Below are 21954 nucleotides of genomic sequence, written 5' to 3' on the forward strand. Positions count from 1 at the left end.
ATTTCAAATTCTGCCTGACTGCAAATCTGGAAATGTTTCTTGGTGCGAACTTGCTTAGAGAATTTTGAATTTGATTTGTAGCTAATCACACCTTTCTCTTGAATTATAAACATTGCAACCAAAGATCGCACTCCTTCCACTATTCCTTAACAAGCCGACCTTGCATTAAAACGTTTTATTTTTGCCAATCAAAATTCGAAATTGCAATTGCTTGACAAGTCTGCATTCTTTCCTCTTACAATTTTGCAATTTAATCAATGTTGAGTGCTCAAATTTGAAGACATTTTACTTGCAATTCAAGCATGGAAATTCGTACTCCACTAGGGAGTGGAAAATCAACATGAGGAAGGAAGATTTGTTTTCTCAAGATATTTCTTTTAATCACCTTCAATCGCCTGAAATAAGTGGAAAAACGCAACCCAAAAGGAAGGAGTGAAATTTGCCATGCACAAGGAAGATTTGCTCTTGAAAAATTCACCAAAAAATGGAGTGGAAATTTGCACCCTAGAAGTAAGGGTGGGAAAACACAAGGAAGAAGGAAGATTTTGCTTCCTCAATATTTCAATCAATGTATGATTTACAAGGAAGAGTGGAAATTTGCACTCTACAAGGAAGATTTTGCTTTTTATGCCTTAAACTCTTACTTCCTTCTTTCATCATTCACCTTAGCAAGGGTGGAAAAACGCACCTCACAAGGAAGTAGGAAGAACGACTTTCATGTTTTTTGACCACCTTCATTCCACCTTTACTTGCATTGCTCATTATTTGCTTAAGAGTGGAAAATCGACCCCTACAAGGGTGGAAATTTGCACAGTAGAAGGAAGATTTTATTTTCCTTGTTTTTCATCCTTCTTTGTTCAAATTATTAGCAAAATTTTGTCTAGAGTAGAAATTCGACCCCTAGAAGGAAGATTTTTCCTTCACTTCCCTTTCCTTCTTGGTAATTTGCTCAATTGCAATGGGTGGAAAATCGATTAGCACAAGGGGTGGAAATTTACACCCAACAAGGAAGATTTTCACTTTCATCAAATTATGCCTAGTAAATTTCCTTTTAGAGAGGAAAAACGACCCCTAGAAGGAAGGTTTTTCACTTCTCTTTAACTTAACTCTTAATTTCCAAGAGTGGAAATTCAATAGGTAGAAGGAAATTTCCAATTTTATTGTCAAACAATCTCCATCACTCAATACTAGGTTTCATCAGCTCTCCAAAGGGTGGAAAAACAACCCTAAGAAGGAAATCTGGGAAATTCGCCCACCTTGACCTCTTTCCTAACGACGCTTGACAATTTTGACATTTTCAATTACACTTTGCATCTTGACAACTTTACCTCAACCTACACACCTCTTCCTCACTAAAAAAGATTAATGACTAGGAACAAGCTAAAAGACAACTAACCCTAAAGCAAAGCAAAAAGTGGGGGTCCCCATTTGCAATGGGGTGATGAGTGAAAACGTCACAACAATGACTACTTGGAACTGCAGTGGGCCGCAGTATTTTGATGTTAAGGAAGACTTAAAAGGCAGTCTTGATGCAGCTTTTGGATTTTACTTTGGCTCATTCAGACTGCCCCCTTCCTATGGTGGGTGGTGATATTCATGGATTGGTATATATAGCCTCCTTTCAGGAACTAGAAACCTATTTTCTAGCTCTAGCAGAAGAAATTGAAAGAATGCAGCAGCAAATGGCAAAGAGTAAATGGTGTGGAAAGCTCCCCTTCATTTAGGTTTGATATCTTTGATTTGAAGCGCCCTTGCAAGTTGCATATCCTTCCACAAAGCAAAAGCCCAGAATACAAAATAGCAATTAAGTTCCTCAAGCAATATGTGGGGCTCAATGTTGTTGATGTAGGAGCTAAAGACAAGGCAACTGTAGCTGAGAAGATGAAGGTGTTAACAGTGGTCTGATATGCTTTTAAATTTCAGAATACGAATAGCTTGGTTTGGTATGGTTATATTGTATATACACTGGTTTTCAGCAGGCATGTGTGTAATTGGTCACTACTTCCTTGTTCATAGGGTCTGTAGCCTTTTTCTTTGTAAAGGCTCAAGCTCCCTTGTTAAGGGTTTTACACTTAAATACTTATATTAAGACAGTTTAATATAATGAGTGGACCCCAGTCCACATTAAAGGATCAAATATATTTATATAATTATTGCATTTAGATTATATCTATCACATTGTATTCTATTTTAATTATTAATTTTACAATATAATATAATGTAAGAGAAATTTCGCTCAGAGATTTTTATACTCCTGCACTGCAATAGTTCACAAGGGCTGTTCTTCAGATGTGAAAGGTACAAAAAAAGATTCCAGCACAGCAATTTTAGAGTATAAGGTGGTGGCAAATCGGCTGGTTGTGGACAAAGCTATCAACAACAATAAATCGGTTGTATGCCTGCACCCAAAAACCATAGGAAAATTACAATTGTTCCATGATAATGCTTGAAACTCTTCTGGTTCTTCCATGCATCTGGCCAATAATCAAAAGCAAAATTACAAAGAGGCTTTAGGTCAAAAGCCATAGGTTCTAGAGGGTGGGTGACAAAATAACTATTCACATTCCATTTCTGGTGCCTCTACTTCTGGGCCCTCTTCTCCACTTTTTTCTGATCATCAGAGCCCCCCACATTGTATTCTCCAGTCGGATTCTGTTCCTGAGATCGCATGGATATGTTTGCCCACAATCATGAGAACTACCTCCAAGAGCATGCGCTAATTTGCAGTTTATGCGAATGTGACTGAATTCGCAGACTTCGCACAAATGTATCAGTGACAACTGGAAAGAGAAATTAGAAGAAGAAATCAGCATATACCCATGTGCCAAAGGGTTCTTCATTCTGGAATTCGAAACCGTGGAGGACAAGGAACTGGTTCTTACCACTGGCCCCTAGTTCTTTCAAGGAGACTTCCTTTGCATCAAACCATGGTTCCCTTCTTTCGATCCACAATTTGAGACCTTCTCAACTGCTTTCTTGTGGGTGTGATTACCTTATCTTCCCTTGTATATCTAGGAGATTGGTTGTTTGAAGGCCATTGTAAATGGCTTGAGGAAATACCACAGCATTTCTAAAGAAACAATAAACTATGAATGCTCCACATGTGCTTGCCTATGTGTTGAAATGGATCTTTCCAAAGGGCTTCCTGCTGAGATTTCCTTGATGGTAGGTCAGAGATGTTGGAGACAAATTGTAGATTATGAAAAAATTAATTTCAGATGCAGGAAATCTTTTTCAACAGGCCATTCTATTTCTTTTTTAGTAAAAAATCTCATGAGGAAGCTAACACTACAATCAATCAACCCATCTGGTGGGTGGGAGTGGAATCACATCATTATGTTGTCCCTCCCAAAACAGAAAATGATTTGGCTTCCACAGATGTACTTCACGAAGTTGATCCGAAGCTTTGTGCACCCTCTTCGCTGGATCTACCTCATAGGGCACTACAAGATTGTTGTGTTGAATTAAGAAAATTTAGTGGATCTGAGATCTCAATGAAGAATCCATCCACTCAGCCTAAGAATGACGAGATTTCTTCGGAGACCAATCCAGATCTAGCAGTTGCACAAAACGATGCAATCTCAAAAGTGAAATCGTCCAGGATCCCATTACCCCATCCATGGCAGAAAAAGAATGGACAGAAGTAAAAAGGTGCAATGTCCCCACTTTGAAATACAAGTTAATGGTGAATAATAATAAAAATTAAAATTAAAATATACAAGTATAACTAAATTTTAATTAATTTAATGAATGGTCAAAAGACATGAAATGAAAGGTTGTGACTCCCTCAAACATGAGATATAAAAGGGAGAAGAGAACCTCATTTGAGGGGGATAATTTGGAAATCAGAAGTGCAGATATGATTTAAGTGAGGAGTGCAGAACTGATTGTGAAAGGTTGTGTCCCTTTCAAAGGGCAGAAATAACAAAGAGTCGCACTCTTTCAAATGGTGCTAAGGGTGAAGGGTGTGTCTCTTGCCAAAGGGCATACATGATGAAGAGATGTGACCTCTCCCCCACATTGAGTGATATAGAGGAAAGGAATCAAAAACCTCCAGTGATATAACGGTAACCAACGATTAGACCATATCAACACTGTTATTAAGTTACAGGCATCAATTAGCCATGGGGAATTGGATCATTTATAATTAATTATATTGGGTTATAGAATAAGCAGATCAACAGAATCATCAACCAGCAAGTGGGATCAAATTCTCACCCATAGAGCAATTAAATCATCAATGAAGATGTCTATATTGAATGATCGATGGAATGAAAAGCAATAGATCAGATCGGACATACAGATCTGCAATCAGTAATCGGCAAACTGATAATCATAGAAAGGAAACAATTCAATTAGCATCACTGTTCATAAAGAGCAGATCAGTCATAAGATATAATGCAGATCACATTATCATTCCAGATATAGCATTGAAAGAGACAAGCAAGTCAGTCAATCCAAAGATTCCAAACAGAATATCTGATTTCATAATTAATCAAGGTAAATATAGCCAAGCTATATATAGTCAATTTGTTTGAGAGGGATAAGACAAAAAGCTTTCCAAGACAATTTTAGAAGCTAACTGAAGTTCCATCAAATGGAACAGAAGCTAAAGCAAAAATAAGGCTGTAAACAGTGTTCCCACTACCATTACTGAGAATCAAAACTACAATTCACAAACTTGCATGAGGCAATGCATTTTGCAAGCCAATTTAGTGCTATATAAGGATGAATTGATGCTATTTATGGGGAATCTGCAAACTACGAGGCCACGCCTCTATTTATCAACACAGGAAATTTATCTTTGCATAGGCGGCTTGATTACACAGAAAACACTTAAAATTTGGTATCCTTGAACAGCAACAACAAGGATTAGCAATGGAGAATGGAGAAAAGGAGAGGTTGTTCATACTCTGGAAGTCTATGGTACACAGATGAATCTCAAGCCATATTGGGTATGCGCCATGAAAGAAAGGAACGATGGGGGTATTGCACATAGAAGAGATAATCAGATAAATTGAAACTTTTTACAGACATGAAGGGGTCGAATCATGAGTCGCTCACAATCTGGTTCTACTCTTTCAGTGTACAATCTGAAGGAGGCATTCACTAGAATGGAGAGTATAGGATAAGATAGAAAGGGAGATACATAGGGAAGAGGTAAGAGTCTTCCTTTTTTTATAAAATCTTTTCATCATTCCATGAAAGATTATTATGGGTTAAGGATTATATGCATTCTGTTTTATATCAATTAGATATTCCTTGGCTTTCAAACTTGATATGAAATGATAGGGGAGCATTTTTTTAATACTCTAGCATTAGTCACAGTTTGATTGAGGGTTTTCGATACATGATTTCTATTTTGGAATTTAGCCAAGGGTTTTAGCCGGAATAGTTGAGGATTCATGTTTATTCCAGCCAATTTCATTTGTATGGTTATCTTTAAATTTCATCATTCAAACCATTTTGGACCTATCTTAAAATACCCAACATTGCGCCCCAATTACCATAAACATTTATTGCTCTAGAAACAGAACCAATCTCATCATCTGTCTTCCTTGCCACAAACACTGTTTCAACCATTTTAGCAAGCATGCATACCTGCACATTAAATATTTGCAGAAGTCTTTCTGGGTTCCTGTATGCTTCCTTGCATTCTCCTGAAAGTTTTTAAAGCCTTAATAGCAAATCCATTTCATGTCGATCCTCTCTGTACTGAGGCCATGAATAAAGATCCCATCGAATTACCCTTATCTGAAAAACTAATCCCATGCTTTTCCACTCAGCTGAAGATTCCTTGATTCTCTTGGATGTCGTAGGACATGGGAGAAGGCCGCTATTTACAGTAATGTTAAGACTTGAATCGATTATTTCTTAGCCATAGTAATCCAAGGGGCTTTAGATTAGGTCAAGCTAAGAAGTGGTAGATTATATTATAGATCGGTTAGATCATTTTGTAGACTGGTAAATTACTAATTAGTGTTGGCTTTGGTGAATTATATGCTATAACGAATTCTAGGAGAGAATTAGGGATCAACTATAAGCTTAGTAAAGTAGAAAAGCATTGTAATCAATAGAAATTCATTTGTAAACAATATTTATGAGTATGTATACTATTACAATTTTGTTATTAGATATCAACTGATGTTGAGTTACTTTTAGGATGGGCTGAAGATATTGTCTCTTATGCAAGTGCAGATATGATATCAATAATAATTATAGTATCTTTGGCGTTTGAAGATTTAAACGAAAGAGAATTTTCATTTTGGAGACCATTTAAGTTAAAGATTATGTGTTATAATAAATGTGCTTGGATAAAGTGTTATTGCTCCTTGAGTTAGAATTTTCATCTTGACTTTACACCATTGAAAGTAATGAAAAAGGGTCAAGAATTAGAGTAATGACAACCAGATTTTTATATCATTTGAAAAAGGTATAAAATTTATACATTGTACCAAAATTAGAAGAATGGATCAACAATCTTGATTGGAATAGGGTTTAATGATAATTGCAATAGTCTCAACAATATTCTACATTGTGATGTTATCTCAAATATTTAGAGTAAATAGCTTGTGGAGTTGGTGCTAATAGTTGTCAAGAATCATTGTTGAATATCTATATAATGCTATTATGTAATACTATTCAATTAATACCATAAACTTTGAACGAAGCATTTAGTTAGGTTCTCTCAATTTACTAATGAATGAATAAAGTATTATCATTATGTGTAACTATTAGAAGTTTACATATCATCAATACACTTGAAAACAAGTAAGATCTTCCATAATAGCATTTCCTTCATATACGCAATCAAGTACAAATTGATTCGATCTCTTGTTAATTTATATAAGGAATAGCCTAAATCATCACGAAAGTATAGTTCAGAAGTACAATATCTTGCTTAAATGAATGCTATCTTTCGAATAACAATGTGAATTTACAGAAGAGACTCTAGACCCAATATGAAAGAAGTTTCATCTAGAAATGAATATCCTCCTTACTTCAAACAACTATTTGTGGTTAAAACTACTATCTTGACCTCCTATAAAATGGAAGAGAATAATGCTTACGAAATAGGATGAAATATATCTTCATTCATGAATTAGACCTTATTTAACCTTTTAGGCTAAGTATGAATGAAATGCCTATCTATGCAACGTGTGCTTATAAATGAATGTCTTGAAATCTTTGATAACTCAGGTGCATGTTGATAAACAATTGTAATAATTGACTTATGAGAAATTGCACTTGAACTAGTTTTCACGTGTGAATTTATTTATCAAAGGACAATGCATAGATGGAAGCTTTTGTAAGCCTATGAGCGCTTTTTATAGACTTGTGGATATGTCTGGCCAGTTGTACTTGCATTCACTTGTGTGCTCATGTATGCCTTAATGCTCGTATGTGCTCATGTCTGCTCTTATTGCTCATGTAGCTTTTGTTTACTTCTATATGATATATGCATCTTGTGTGCCCATGATATCGCTACATTAGTGTTATAATGTGGATATATCACACTACACAAATTCCTTGCTCTGTCAGATTTACATTGCTAGTCTTCCCCGTGCTATCATGAAAGATTCTAGGTAAGTGTAACTACTTCATGGTAGGGTGGAAACACATTCTGACAATGTTCTCGCCCATGATGTGCTTGAGGGAGACAGATGTCAAAAGTTCCTATCATGGTGGCCTTCATGTTTTGTACTCATTGTATTCAACTTGGTGGTCTATTGTAAAGGTATTTGTTTCCTTATGTTTAGCCTTGTTATTGGCTTATGAATCTTTATGTTGAAATATAATTTCAAGTCTCCGCTAGTGTATGTTGAATACGTGGCATTAATTTTATGCTTGACAATGTGTATTTTGTGGATTATGCTAACTTAGTATTATGATGGTCTTTACAAGTTACAAGTTTCAACAGTTTCTATGATAAGACTAGAATAAAGAGCATTTATAAATGAGAAGATGAAAGATCTTCAATATGTTTCAACGTTAAACAGTTAAAACTTAAAAGTATATTTGCCCACATGAAAGAACAGATATATAGCAGTTTCGAAGATAATAGTTAGAATAGAGTATAACAATGGACTACACTCTACATAATGCTTTTAGCAAGCTTCTAGAATTCTCAAACTAAAGAGGCTCCAAAGAAGCTACAAACAGAAATTCGTTTAAAGACGAAACAAAAACTGATTGGCATTCTGATGAACAATAAAAGGATGTCCAACCCAAAGTGGGAAACCTGAGTCCTGTCAGAAAAGATTAGAAAGAATCCATGAGACCACCAAGATGACTTAAAATAGTCTATAAGTGATCCAAATATCCAACAGAAAGGTCCCATTACCAAAGTAAACAGAGTTGAGGATGTGGGAGCTCTAGAATGGACAAACTCAGTCTACTCGGAATCATTAGAAGAGGAGTCTCACTCGTCAGCAACTGTAAAGGCACTGATACAAGAACTAATGATGTCCCCTGTAGAAAGCCCCAGGCTAAGAGATCCTTGTTGGATGACCCTAAGGAGGCATGAAGTGTGTTGCCCAGAACTCTGTCTCTGTCAGAGAATAAATGTAATAAGTGCCATGAGCATTTTAAACAAGAAAGAAGCCAGAGTGAATTTGATAAAGAAGAATGCTCAATAAGATGGCAAGAAGACCCTTGAGCAGAGTAGAATAAAAGTTTTTTGAATGGATGAAGCCAAAGAAGATAAAAGTAAGGTACACAATTATGTGAGGAGATTCGGGAGACGTAAGCAAAGAGCAGCATTTTCCCTCTTTGCTAAAATAAATATGGAAAAGACGGAGCTCTCAAATTGTGAAAGTTGTAACATAGATGACTGAGAAAATATCAGAAACAAGTTGGCAACCTGTTGTGACGTTTTCACACATCGCCCCATTGCAAATGGGGACCCTTACTTTTTTTTTGCTTTTTAGGGTTTGTTCTTTGGGTTTTTTTAGGGTTTTGTTAGCTAGCCTTTGCATTTTGAGTGTCGCCCAAGTGATCACATGGATAAGCAAGTCCGGCTTGAGTGACGTCCTGATCCAGAAATTTGGCTAAGTCTGGAATGTCCTGATCCTGAAATTTGACTAAGTCTGGAAACTGAAAAACCTCAAAAAGCTAGATTTTGGAATATAACTCCTGGAGGTCCGAAACCACTCTCAAACATCCTGAAAGTATATATGGAATATAACTTAAAGTATAAGTTCTTTCTTATACTTAAATGTTATATTCCATAAAAGTTATCCTGATAGAGAGTTCGAAAAGTCAAATTTCGCTCCTGTCCTTCACTGAGGATCCAGAGCGAATTTCGCTCCTGTCCCTCTCAGGAGGACCAAGGCAAAGCGCTCCTGTCCCTCACCAAGGGACCAGGGCGATAATACTTATTAGAGCCATTCCTGATCGTGTTTGGACGAATTGAGACATCAAAGGCATGGTGAAGGACGAAATGAGCATGATAGAGCATCCAGACTTGATCAAAAGCAATGAAATGATGAAGTTTTTGCCTAAAAGGTCAAATTCGCTCCTGTCCCTCACTGAGGGACCAGAGCGATTTTATTCATATGCACATTTTTAGACTTTGTTTGGACATTAACTTTTATTCATAGCATGAGGCAGGATGATATCTTCCCTAGCAAAGACATTTCATGGTGAAAAGTGAAGCATTTGGGCCTGGAGGGCAAAAATCGCTCCTATCCCTCACTGAAGGACCGGAGCTTGAAATCCAAAATTTCCTTGTCCTTGAAAGATTTGAACGATTTGACGACTTGAGGAGAACCAAGGAAGTGCTTTTTACCAGTTGAATATAATTTGAAGGCACAAACATGAGGAAAAATAGACCAAAATGCAAAATCGCTCTTGTCCCTTAGTCAGGGACCAGGGCGAAATCCATTGTAGCTCCCGTCCCTCTCCCAGGGACCAGAGCGAAATTCTTCATAAGGTAAAATTCAGGCAAAAGCAAGCAAGCTTTAAGTTTGAAGGCAAGAAAGGAGGGTGAAACTAGACCGTTGAAGATAAATTTGGAAGTTGGCAAAGTGTAGTTGAGCTTGAAAGTATAAATTCGCTCCTGTCCCTCAGGCAGGGACCAGAGCGAAATCTTCATGAAAGCTTAGATTTTGAATGTTGATCATGTTTCAAGTGTCCAAAGGGGACCAAGGGACTTCATTTTACACGATGAAAGCAATGGCAAGTTGATGAAAGCAAGCATGAGCCCAGGACATTGAAGTTCGCTCCTGTCCCTCAGTCAGGGACCAAGGCGATATCCACCATATTTGCCAATTCATTCAAAATTCATGCCAAGTCAAGATTGTACATGGTTGGCGTCTTAAGATGATGATATGCAAAGGTTTCAAGTGTCAAAAGACTATCAATTTGAACAAGGAAGCTATATCGCTCCTGTCCCTCATCAAGGGACCAGGGCGATTTTCATTAAATCATTCGTTTTCCTTCAAGATCACGTCAAAGTCAAGGTTCGCAAGATCAAGGATATCATTTGCAAGGTGATGAACAAGGAGTAAAGCTTGAGAGATAGCAAATGTTGGCCAGAGCATGAAGTTCGCTCCTGTCCCTCACCAAGCGACCAGGGCGATATCCACCTTAGAGGGCATTCATCCACCAAATCAAGACGATCAAGCTCGAGTTTTTTGGCAAACATGCCAGTCTCAACGTGAGGATGGAGGTTTTGAACATAAAAGGCAAGAGAATCAAGACTAAACATCAAATTCGCTCCTGTCCCTTAGTCAGGGACCAGAGCGATAGGTTTGTGTCCTTACCTCTTCCAAATTTGGCGCTAAAACATTCTTTAGATTTTATTAAATGCTAGGAAAAAATAGATAAATTTGAAATCCAATTAAAGTTAGCATTTAACATTAGCGCATGGGTCTTTATTAATTAATTTTTGCCTTTTAAAAATCGAGTTTATTTAAAATTATAGGCATTAAATTAATTAATTATAAATAAAAATGGGGCACTTGATTTAAAATTTGTTTCATTTTACAAAGGTCGGCCTTTAAGTTTATTTTAAATTTGCCTTATTCACCAAAGTCGGCCTAGGGTCAATGTGAAGGTGAGCGCCTATAAAGGGAGGTGTTTATTTCATTTTCAAATCATCATTTTATCCTCTTTCATATGCAATTTTGGAGAAGACAAGGTGCGAAATTATCATCAAAGAGGAGTGCGTGTTTGTTTCAAGTAAGGCGAATTTGTTATCTTCAAGACATTGAAGACTCCTCCCCCAAGGTGGCGAATTGCTAAAGTGGACGTTCATTTGGAGAGAGATCACGTTGAAGCCATCAAATTTTGATTTGTGCCTAGGCGAATTCCTTTGTTTTGCATTTTTAGAGTTAGTTCTCAAGTAAGGTATGACAAGATCCCTTGTTTTAATTTCGAATTTTGATCGTCATAGCCTTAAATTTTGAAATTTTGAATTCTAATAGCTCAATCGTCGTTTAGGAAATGATAACTCAAGGACTTATTATGAAGTTTCCTAAATTTAATCTCTAATCTAGTTATTCATTGCAAAATCATGTTGCTAATTTTGAAATGTTGTGTAGGCATCAAATGGAGATCTCATCAAGGAAAATCAAGCCGGATCAAGGACGGTCTTCGCCGGGACGATCAAGCCAGGACAAGGGCGACCTCTTCCAAATCCAGCATTCCAAGGCAAGGTACATCAATCGTCTTGCACATCAAGGACAAAAGGAGTTAGAACAAGAGTTAATTAAAGATAGCCTCTCAACGACATCAAATTGAATATCTAGCAAGCTACAAGTGTCAGATGAGGTGGCATCCCAGTCATCACTCCTCCAGTCAGTGTGGTCCACCTCAGCATGTCCAGATTCAATGTACCTAACTCATGGAAGGTGGCACAAACTCCGATGTACCTACCCCAGCTATCCATTGGTCGATTTTTCCAGAGAGGACAAGTGTCCAAGCAATACAATTTTATCATTGGTCAAGCATTAAATATTATGTAATGGTTGTAACAAACCCTAATTAGGGTTTTCATTGTAAAATCTTGGCCATTGATCTCGAATTGATCTAAGCCATCGAATTGTATTGTGGGCACTATATAAGCCCTGGCATTTCATTTTGTAAAGGCTAATTAGCAATAGTTAGATAATAGTTAGAGAGAGTTGTAAATAATAGAAAGCAGTTAGTAGATAGAGAGTAGTTAGAAATCGATAGAATAGTAATTAGAGTAGAATAGGAGGACAAGGCAAGAAATTGTTGCCATTGATTGTAAACAAACTCCATTTTCATTGAAGTAATGGTGAAGTGTGTCGTTTCTTGCAATTTGCATGGTTTCTTGTTGAGTCTTCAATCCTAGATGGTAGATGATTAGATGAATGGAGGAAATGTGATTGATTAATGGTGGAATTCGTATATCCATACTACTAGCAGTTTGTTGATTGCAGACTTGCCTTGTGTAGTCAACTGGAATCATTCAGCTTAAGCTCAATTTCAATTTGTCGCTTCTTCATTGATATGCATCAACTTGATGGTGTCTATGCCTGCGGTGATGATTTGAACATCATAAAGCTTCCCTTAGAAGATCGCACTAGCCTTGTGGAGATGGTCCATTGATGTCAAAACAAGACCTAGTTAGAGTTTCATCAAAAATCAAATCATTGCTCCTACATTCTTAGTATTAGGATTAGATCTTCTCTTCGCCCTCATCCTTTTTCCATTTTTTCAAATCTAAGCCAGTAAGAGCCTGTGTTCCAGCAAAGCAGATCGGAAGTTCAATCATCAGATGTAAGTCCCCTTGTGATTCCAGCAAATCACATCATACCACTGGAGTTTATCCACACGTAGAGACCCTACTAACCAGAACATTGGAGTCATCCTAACTGATCCTTCATGCGAATCTTCAGCAGTTAGAGACTTTATTCAAGAGAGGATAAGATGCCTTTAGGTATTTTATTCTGTGTATGATGGTGTACAAAATACACGTCAACACAACCTTTGAAAGACTAAAGACCAGCAGTCTGAGAGGCAAACTAGTACTGAACCAGCACAAAAGATGTTCACTCTTGGATCTGGATTTCAGCCACTCATGAATACTTTTTTCATAAAAAAGATGACAAATGTGGAGATAGAGGAGGTAGCTTATTGTATTCAGCACTTGAAAGTGGAGAGTGAGGAAAATAAGAAGAAAATTTTCAAGAGGGGGCTGATAACAAGCAAAAGGGGTAAGAACCAATGGTTTTCAATAGGACTGAAGTGTTGCTCCAACAGGTCATTGAGCTAGAGAAGATCATCAACACAGAATGTAACAAAATTATAAATAAGCTGAATGACATGGTGACAAAACCATAAAAAGTCCTTGTGGAAGAAATCTAATTATTGGAGAGTATTCATGATCTTCTGTGATTCACAATCTAAACATTGGAGAGTATTCATAAGCTTCTGTGATTCACCTGTAGAATTGTAGAGAACTTCGGCAATTTCCTTTGCCAGAAATTCTAGATGCAATTCTACAGAGAGAAGGGAGCTGAAAGTAGAGAAATGGTACAAATGCAACCATGGCTAAGAAAGGGCAAGTCGAGCCTTCAGCCTGCTTTAATTAAGTATTTTGTTATGTTTTGTCTGAATTAGATGGTCTTCTTCCCCATTGAATGCTTGTGTCGATTTTATAGGTGATCTCCAGTGGCAACCTTGGTTTCTATCATTTTGTACTTCAATTTTCTCTCATTGTTTAGATAAAAAACTCTATTCACAAAAAAAGATATAACTGAAATGATACACACATACAACAATGTGCAGCCATTATTTGGGTTGGCTTCTGTAATGTTGGAACCCAATCATCAAAATGTATCCTCAACTTTTCATATGAAGTTCTGCTATATGCTAATTGCATTCTGCAAACAGGATTTGCTTTCAGCTTTGGAACTCTCTTTGGGCCAACTAATGTGATTCTAAGAAGAAATAAAATGCTCCAAGTATACTCAGAAAGCTAAAGAATTGACTGAAGCCACTGAATAAAGACAAATGCTGTATCATAACCTAAGCTACAGGAAAGATCATATACCATCATGAGTAAGGTCATTGAAAAATGACATGATATCTATCTTTAAATATTGTGGTTCAACTGTTGCAGCAAATTTTCCCAAGTTCGATGCAGCAGATCGCCTGACCATTGGCATATCATCCTGGCAAATTTGACCATATATGGACCGTAATTCTGCCTTTAACAGTTCCGATGCACTTGGGTATGCAATATGAAAAAGCCCACATGCAGAAACACGTGCTGTGAACCATTCACCAGCAGCAAGCCTCTACATACAGGAAAAACAGGATTCAGCAACCACCAAGAATATAGCATAAGACATCAAGAATTTGTTTTGGAAAATAATGTTAGCAAAATTAGAAAAGTTATAACATATAATGTAAAATTAGTAAAGTTATAACATATAATGCAAAATTAGAAAAGTTATAACATATGATGCAAAATTAAATATCTTTGGTGATAAAAAGCCATTAAAAAATATTTAAAATAAGGAAGAGCAAATGAAAAATTAGAAAAGTATGATAATCTAGCCCATCCTTTTAAAAAAGAAGTGCTGGCAAAATTAGCAAATAGAAAATATAACAGCAGCTTGATAATTCACTGGAAATGAATTGCATTGCTTATATTTTTAAAGATTGACGTTGTCAGTGCAACAGTATACCAGTTGGCTCAAAAATAAGTCAATAGAATGCAAAGCTGTTCGCTGTATTGTTTATTTCAACTACAGTTGCATAGGCAAAGATTCCAAAAAGTTCTACTGCATTTGTGTTCAATCTTGCCAACAACTGCTCATCAAAACCCCCAATTTCCCTGGTGTCATGATTACAAAACCTAGCACACACAAGCACTAGTTCTGCACTTTGGGCAGACCCAAGGAAGGCAGTCACTTGTAAATACCTGCACACACAAACCTTTGGGCCAATATATCCCCTTTCTCTTCTTTTTCTTTCAAATTTGCCCTTGTATGCCAATATCGCCAAATTTCATATAACAGGTATTAGATAATGCATTTTGTAGATGACATGGAGGAGAGGTACCTTGATACTAGTAATTTGTCTCAACTAACTCCGAAGAAATTAGCTTGACAAACTAGGTTATCAAAAATGTAGCGTGTTTTTATTCTTATGGGAAAAGGCAATGATCAGAAGCAGCACAGCGCATGCTAACATAGGAAGGAGCAACACAATGATGGAGGCAGAGAAAGGGCAGTGAAGAAGTGACAGACTACAGACTGGAAGATAAAAGATGCAGAAGATGATATGGGTGACCTTAGGTGTGGATTTCTTTCACCCTCCAAAACCCTGTGGCAGCCATGTAGACTATTATGCTTTCAGCTGCTGGCTCCTCTAGCCCTAAGATTTACATGAATCACAAAAATTCAAACCCTGTCCATGTTTGCAATTATTTTTTCAAAGGCATATTCTAATTTATAAACCAACTCAATCTCCAATCCTAGGGGATAAAAGATGAGCTGAAGCAAATTGATTGCATCTGGCGACAATTTTAGTCAACACTCCTATCCCTGATCCTCACATCCCTCCTCCACAACCAAACATATCTCCTCTCCTCTCCCTAGGTGACACAATGGTGATTTTAGCTACCAAATTCTCTTTATTTTCACGTCTCGGAAAATTGTATTAATCTATGTTACTAGGTCCCTCTACTAGGTTCACCTAGGGTCCCATCTAGGGTGCCCAAGCGGACCTTGGGCAAACCCAAGGGGACACATGGCACTTGAGCGCTGAAAAACAAAAGAAAACACTTTTTTTGTATTTTTTTAAACTATAAATACTCTCAATAAAACAATTTTGCCCTAACGTGCGAGCATATCACTTGTGTTCTTTCATTTCACAAACACATTGGACCAGAAGAGCATTTTATGCCTCCGAGCTGCTATTGTTGAATTTTGAAGGTTGCTTCATTTTTCTTGTAAGGTAAGGGCTAGAGGAGAGTTAAACCTACACCAATAGGGGAGAAACAGTTGTAAAAGAAAATTTAGCTCAAATAGAAACTTCCACATAGGTTAAATATGAACATGTGGAAAGAGTTCAAGTGGTTCAAGTTATTCTATTATGCATTTTACTTTTGGTATTGTAGCATCGTAAATTGTACACCTTATTAGTGTATCTAATTTCACACTCTCCTAGCACTCATTTTAGTACTTCCTATTCCTCTATGCATTATAGGACCTTTATTGTAATTAATTAATATTTAATTCAATGTTATGAGTCTTATTCCACTTTATTACATCATCACACTATTATTTGTGCCCTTAATTCTAGGTGTGCCCTTTATCTTTTACTCTCCTGATTTATCCTTAATCCTACCCCAATTTCAACTTCCAAAACATATTTTGCATATCTATAAATCATGTTTTGAGCCACCGAGCTGGAATTAGCATTAGAATCCTGATATCTTGCATCCCCAAAAATTCGGGATAAAGTTGTCGAGACCAAGACAGTCACACCCTCTTGGTCCCACAATTTTTGCCCTGAATTTTGTGAGGATAATAAGGCGGTCCTACCCTAGTCAAATTGAGCTCCGTGCGAAAAATACACTAAATCTAAGTCGGCCTTAAAGTGATTTTAATTACTGGGGATGATCCCACACCGCAACACTATGTTGCGATCCTTGCCTAGGTGAGGTCTGGGGTTCGAAACTCCGCATGCTTATGCTGCTTTGAACCCTGTGGATGGCAAATGTGTGTTTTTTCCCTGCAGGTATCACGTGGCCATTAGGTGGCACTTTGTGAGTGGTTCACCGTCTGCGGAGGTTGGTTGTTGGTTGGAGCGCCTGCCCTGATGTCATTGGTTGTTGTGTCCTTCACCTGCCCCCGTGTACTGATGATCCCGTGCTTTCCTTGGTAGCGTCTGGAGGTTGTAAAAACAACCATGTTTGCCTTGCCCTATGGTGTGCCACAGAGGTTCACAGATGGTGCCACGATTGGTGTGGCTTGGAGAGTACCAGGTGTGCCACGGTGGATGCAGAGTTGCCACGTTGTCTGCAATCTACAGAGGATGCGTTGGGTGACTGCCCCTATGCAGTGGTGACCATGCTATGCCCGACACAATCAATAACATGTGCGCAGGATGGTGGGCAATCTGCGGGGGTGGTATGAAGGTGGGTGTGTCTTGGAGAGATAAGTTGTGCACGCTAAGTGAAGGGATAAGGTGTGCGCGATTATGGAGAGATAAGGATAAGGACATTAATGGAGAGATAAGGATTGGAGTGATAAGGAGATTAATGGAGAGATAAGGATTGGAGCAATAAGGTGTGTATGGAGGGATAAGAAGAGATGAAATTGGCACAAGGAGATATAAGGTGTATATCTGAGGATGAGGCCCCTCAAAAATGTGGTCTCACTGGTTAGTTGCTCCAGTCAAAAGCAAAACTAGTTCATAGCTCCAATCAAAGGCGATTCGGCTTCAGCCCCTTACCGATCAAATAAAAAGTGATTTTAATTATGAAATCCCTATATAAGGCATCCCTCTCAATTCATTTCAACATCTAGAATATCTATCATTATTGCATTCCATCACTCCAATTCAAGAGCAATTCTTCTTCCTCGAGAGCAAACTTAATTCAACGAGCAGCAAACTACATCAGAACATCTTCATATCATGTTTCAATTACGATTTCATGATGGATTTTATAAAATTTATCATGTTATTGCATCATACCATGGAAGACTTATCCTAACAGCATTGCATCACTTATTGAAGGAATAATCATCTACATTCAAGCATTTCAATTTCAGATCTAGCCTTGCCCTCAAAAGGCAAGCTTTCCAATTCAATTCAAGTTCAATTTCTATTTCAATCAAGGTTAATTCCAAAACCAAAGTTTGAACTAGGCAAACCCCTATCCACAACACCCTTTCTTTCCTCTTATGTGCAGCTACAGGTACTCAGTGGGAGCCATGAAGATTGAAAAAATGACCAAGACTCAAAAGCGAAGCACCTAGCCAAATTTCATCAGAAAGTGCCTAAACCAAGCGCTCAGAGCGCCATGGTCTTGGACTAGGGCATTCTGAGCGCCATGGTCCTCCCAAAATAGGTCCAAATTTGATTGGGAGCGTTTACAAGCGTCTTAGAGACCCAATTTCAGACCCATGTTCAAAGATTCAACCATTTGGACAAGATATGCCTCAAACACCATCATTACATCAATTTCAGCTCAATTATTAACAAAAGGTGCACTTTTGGATTTCCTTTTCATTCCCATACATGTTTTGAAGTTTCTATTTCAGTATTAGGTAGCATAATCAGTCCAAGTTGCTAGTTCATGTACATACCTTCTTATCCTAGATTTGGCATTCAATTTACATCCTTTCAATTACATTTTAAACTCAAATAAAAGGAATAGAATCCAATTAGTATTCAACCCTCTTCCTGATAGAATTGAGGTTGGATATATTGAGTTCACTTTCCTTTTAATGTGATGTATGTGAAAGTTAGGTTGTTTCCTAGTTTATAAAGCTTAACTTGTGAAACCCTAACTTTTTCCTAGCTTATAGGTGTAAAAGTAAAAGTGTTTTATTTGGCTAAAATAAGTCTAAATAAAGTGTAAAAAAACATTTGGACTTATCTTCTATCTCGTCCTTATAAGTGACAAGGATGCTTTTGTAAATAAACCTAATTTTTGGAAGATCAGATTTTTAGCCATATTAGCATAAAGATAGCAAGCAAAAAGATCGTAACATATTGAGTACATTGAATTTCCATGCAACTGTGAGTTGTATCAATTGTGGTAGCTGCCTTGTAAGTTTTTTGAAGGAACAAAAGACTTATTTGAAGGTGTAATTATCAAAGTTACCCCAAGTTTCCGGGACGGGGACGGCAGGGGACACCGGGACGCGTTTCCGGGACGGCAAATTTTTTTGCCAAATTTGGGGACGGCAAAGGGGACGGCTATATAAAATATAGGAAAAATTTAAAATATATAGGAAAATTTCAAAATTCTGAATGTTCATATGAAAACATGGATAAAGCATGCATACATACATTATATTCATATGAAAACAATAAAACATGGATATAGCATGTGTATGATACTATGAAAAGTTGAAAACATTTTAGAATGTAAATTCTGAACATACAACATTGTTAATACTCAATAGACAATATGCAATTATGCATTCATAAATCAGAATTTCAATTCATTCACATTGTCAATATGCATATCAATAGACTCAGAGGTTAAATTTTCCCTACTTCTATCAACGCAGTTTCCCCCCATATTTTTCAACGGGGATTTGGGGGCAGCGCCCCCAAGGTGGGGTCAAGGGGCATCGCCCCTTGCAAGGCCAAAAAAACTTATTCTTTAATAAAGGCGTTGGGTGTTATTTTTCTATTGACTCGCCAAGTTTGGCAATTTTCTAATCTCTGTGTCAAAATGCCCAAAGGCTACACTGCTGCCATATAGTTTCATTGTCAAAATTATGAATTAAATTAATAAATTTAAAATTTAATTAATGTTATCTTTTATATTTTTTATTATTAATAACAATTTGAATTAATAAGGGGCCTATATTAGAAAATTTCAATAAAAAATTGAAAATACAACTTTTTTAATTTTTTAAATATTTTTTAAGGGCCTTAGAATGGGGGACGTCTGGCTGTCCCTGGGACGGATTGGGGATGTCCCAGCCGTCACCGGGACGTACGGACGTCCCCTGGCCATCCCCAAGTCCCCGAAACATCCCCGAGACGGGGACGGGGGTTTTCAGGTTGGGGACGCATCCCCGGGTAACTCTGGTAATTATTTGTGTATGCTTCCACATTTTGAAGTTTTGATTGTTGTGTGATTAATGCAATGTTAAGAGTATAATTTTGTTTATCAACATTAGGCTAGCCATCTTGCTCGAAATTTTCTTCACAATGTTGAGTGAATCTTTAATTTTTTCCAAGTTCTTGATAAAAAGATTGATGTTTCTTTTTAAAAAAATTGAATTTTGATGCATAATAAGGGGTTATAATGTTTTCAATTTTTTTTAAGTTGGTAGGGTTGTAAGTTTATATTTTTTCTTGTTTTATGTTCATAGAATGGCTCGTAGTTTTAGTTTAATTGCCCCCAATGCAGAGAGTTCATTAAAATTTGACATAGCATCACCTCTTTTAGCAACATACAAAAATGATTGAACAACTTCTTAGTGGTGGGGATTATTGTTAGTATTGTAGCCAATGTGGAACTAAGTATAAGAGCTCGAATGAAAGCTCACCTATGCACTATTACTGACTTGTGAATAAGGGTTTGTCAAGACCAAAGTGAAAAAAGGTTGCCAAAGCAACTAATAATGGGGTATATTAAAGAACAAAAGGATACCGACATGATAAGTAGTAGACCAAAGGAAAGAGCATATCCTCTTGTCAAGAAAGGCTTGCAAAAACCTCCTAGTGGCTTATCACAACCAGTGGCCTATATGATTTCAAGCTAATTGCCACCATAAAGAAGAGGATGCCCCCTTTCTTTCACATAAAGAGAATCATTGGAAAAGGCCTTCAAGAATGAAGTGACGAGATTGCCTATTGCATGTATGGCAAAGGGCTTCCTTTTAACCTTGTTTGATCACCATGTTGGTAGGACAATGCCAATGCACCTACTGATTAGGTTAGTCCCAAGTATTAAAAAATGTGAAACACCTTATTGGCAAAGGAACAAGCTTTACTAGAGACATCATTGATAGCAATCAAGGATAAATCACTCAAAACAATGTCCATTATTTCTAATGGATGGAAAATGCCAAAAACAGACCATTGATCAATGTCAATGCAATGTCCCCTTAAGGAGCAAGTGAAGAATGCAACTTTCATTGCCAATATCCTCATAGAATCATTGAAATGGTGGGCTCTGAAAATATTGTCCAAGTCATAACAAGCATTAGTCAAAATTGTAAAGCAATTGATTCTATAGAAGAGGGTATGTAAGGGCAGATGTTTGGGACACCATGTGCTATCCACTCACTCAATTTACCATTGCAAAAGATTGGTATGGAGATCAAGTGTGTCAAAGAAATCTACACAAAGGTTGAGGTGATTCAATTGTTTGTGACAATCATCATGTCACAAAGCATCTTCAAGAGCTCCAACTTGGAGAAAAAAAAAATTGTATTTTTTTAATTATTGATGTGTGACATGTCTTATATCTTTTAATATTTTAATTTGTTATTTTACACCATGTTAGGTTGGTGGAACTCGATTTCTTTAGACGATTTGAAAACACATGAGACACATTGAGCACTATGGTTATCAATAGTCTTTGGAGTGTATAGAGGCAATCGAGTATAAAGGGTGCCCAAAAAGCCAAAGCATTGATCCTAGTTGATGAGTGATGGGCTCATGTTGAATATGTTTTAAGTTTCACTAAAAACATTATCAACATAATTAAAAATGTTGATATGGATCGCCCATGTTTGGGTGAACTTCTGAAGGCATAGACTCCAGGGCTGAAAAAATAAGAACCATAATAGAAGCCAAGGAGCATGACTCAACAAATGAATTTTTCAAAAGAGTGCAAGAGATCGTTGTTGACTATTGGAACAAGATGACCACACCCCTGCATCTCCTATTATTTGCTTTGTCCCCAACGTATGATGACAAAAATATACTTTCCTTGCCAAGAAGGGTGGCACCATATAGGGATGAAGAGGTTGTTGCTGACTACACAATTGCATTTAGAAGAATATTCCCAAATGTAGATATACAAAGTGATTTCTTGAGTGAGTTTGACCACTTCATATCTTCTAGGAATCATGAATGGTGGTACATACATGGCCAAGACTCTATTCCCTTGCAGCCTCTTGCAACAATAATTCTCTCATAAGTATACACCTCTTTATTTCTTAGCTTTCTCATTTTTCATTTGCTGCTATACATTGTAATTTAAGTTTTGTAATTGTAATTGTTGTATGCAAATTCAATAAGTTGAGAGTTCTTTTCAACTAAGCAGAA

The 21954-nt window shown here is 37.1% G+C and overlaps 1 protein-coding gene across 1 annotated transcript in view; it reads right to left on the reverse strand.

The window, feature by feature from the left end:
• Positions 1 to 21954, reverse strand: part of LOC131028202 (serine/threonine-protein phosphatase 2A 65 kDa regulatory subunit A beta isoform) — an 81985-nt gene that overhangs the window by 33616 nt on the left and 26415 nt on the right. Inside the window, exon 3 of the mRNA XM_057958450.1 lies at positions 14027 to 14273. Within this exon, the coding sequence (XP_057814433.1) occupies positions 14027 to 14273 (247 nt within the window). The remainder of the gene's footprint in view (positions 1 to 14026; positions 14274 to 21954) is intronic.

The sequence above is a fragment of the Cryptomeria japonica genome, chromosome 1 (assembly GCF_030272615.1).
Source record: "Cryptomeria japonica chromosome 1, Sugi_1.0, whole genome shotgun sequence".
Taxonomy (NCBI): Eukaryota; Viridiplantae; Streptophyta; class Pinopsida; order Cupressales; family Cupressaceae; genus Cryptomeria; species Cryptomeria japonica.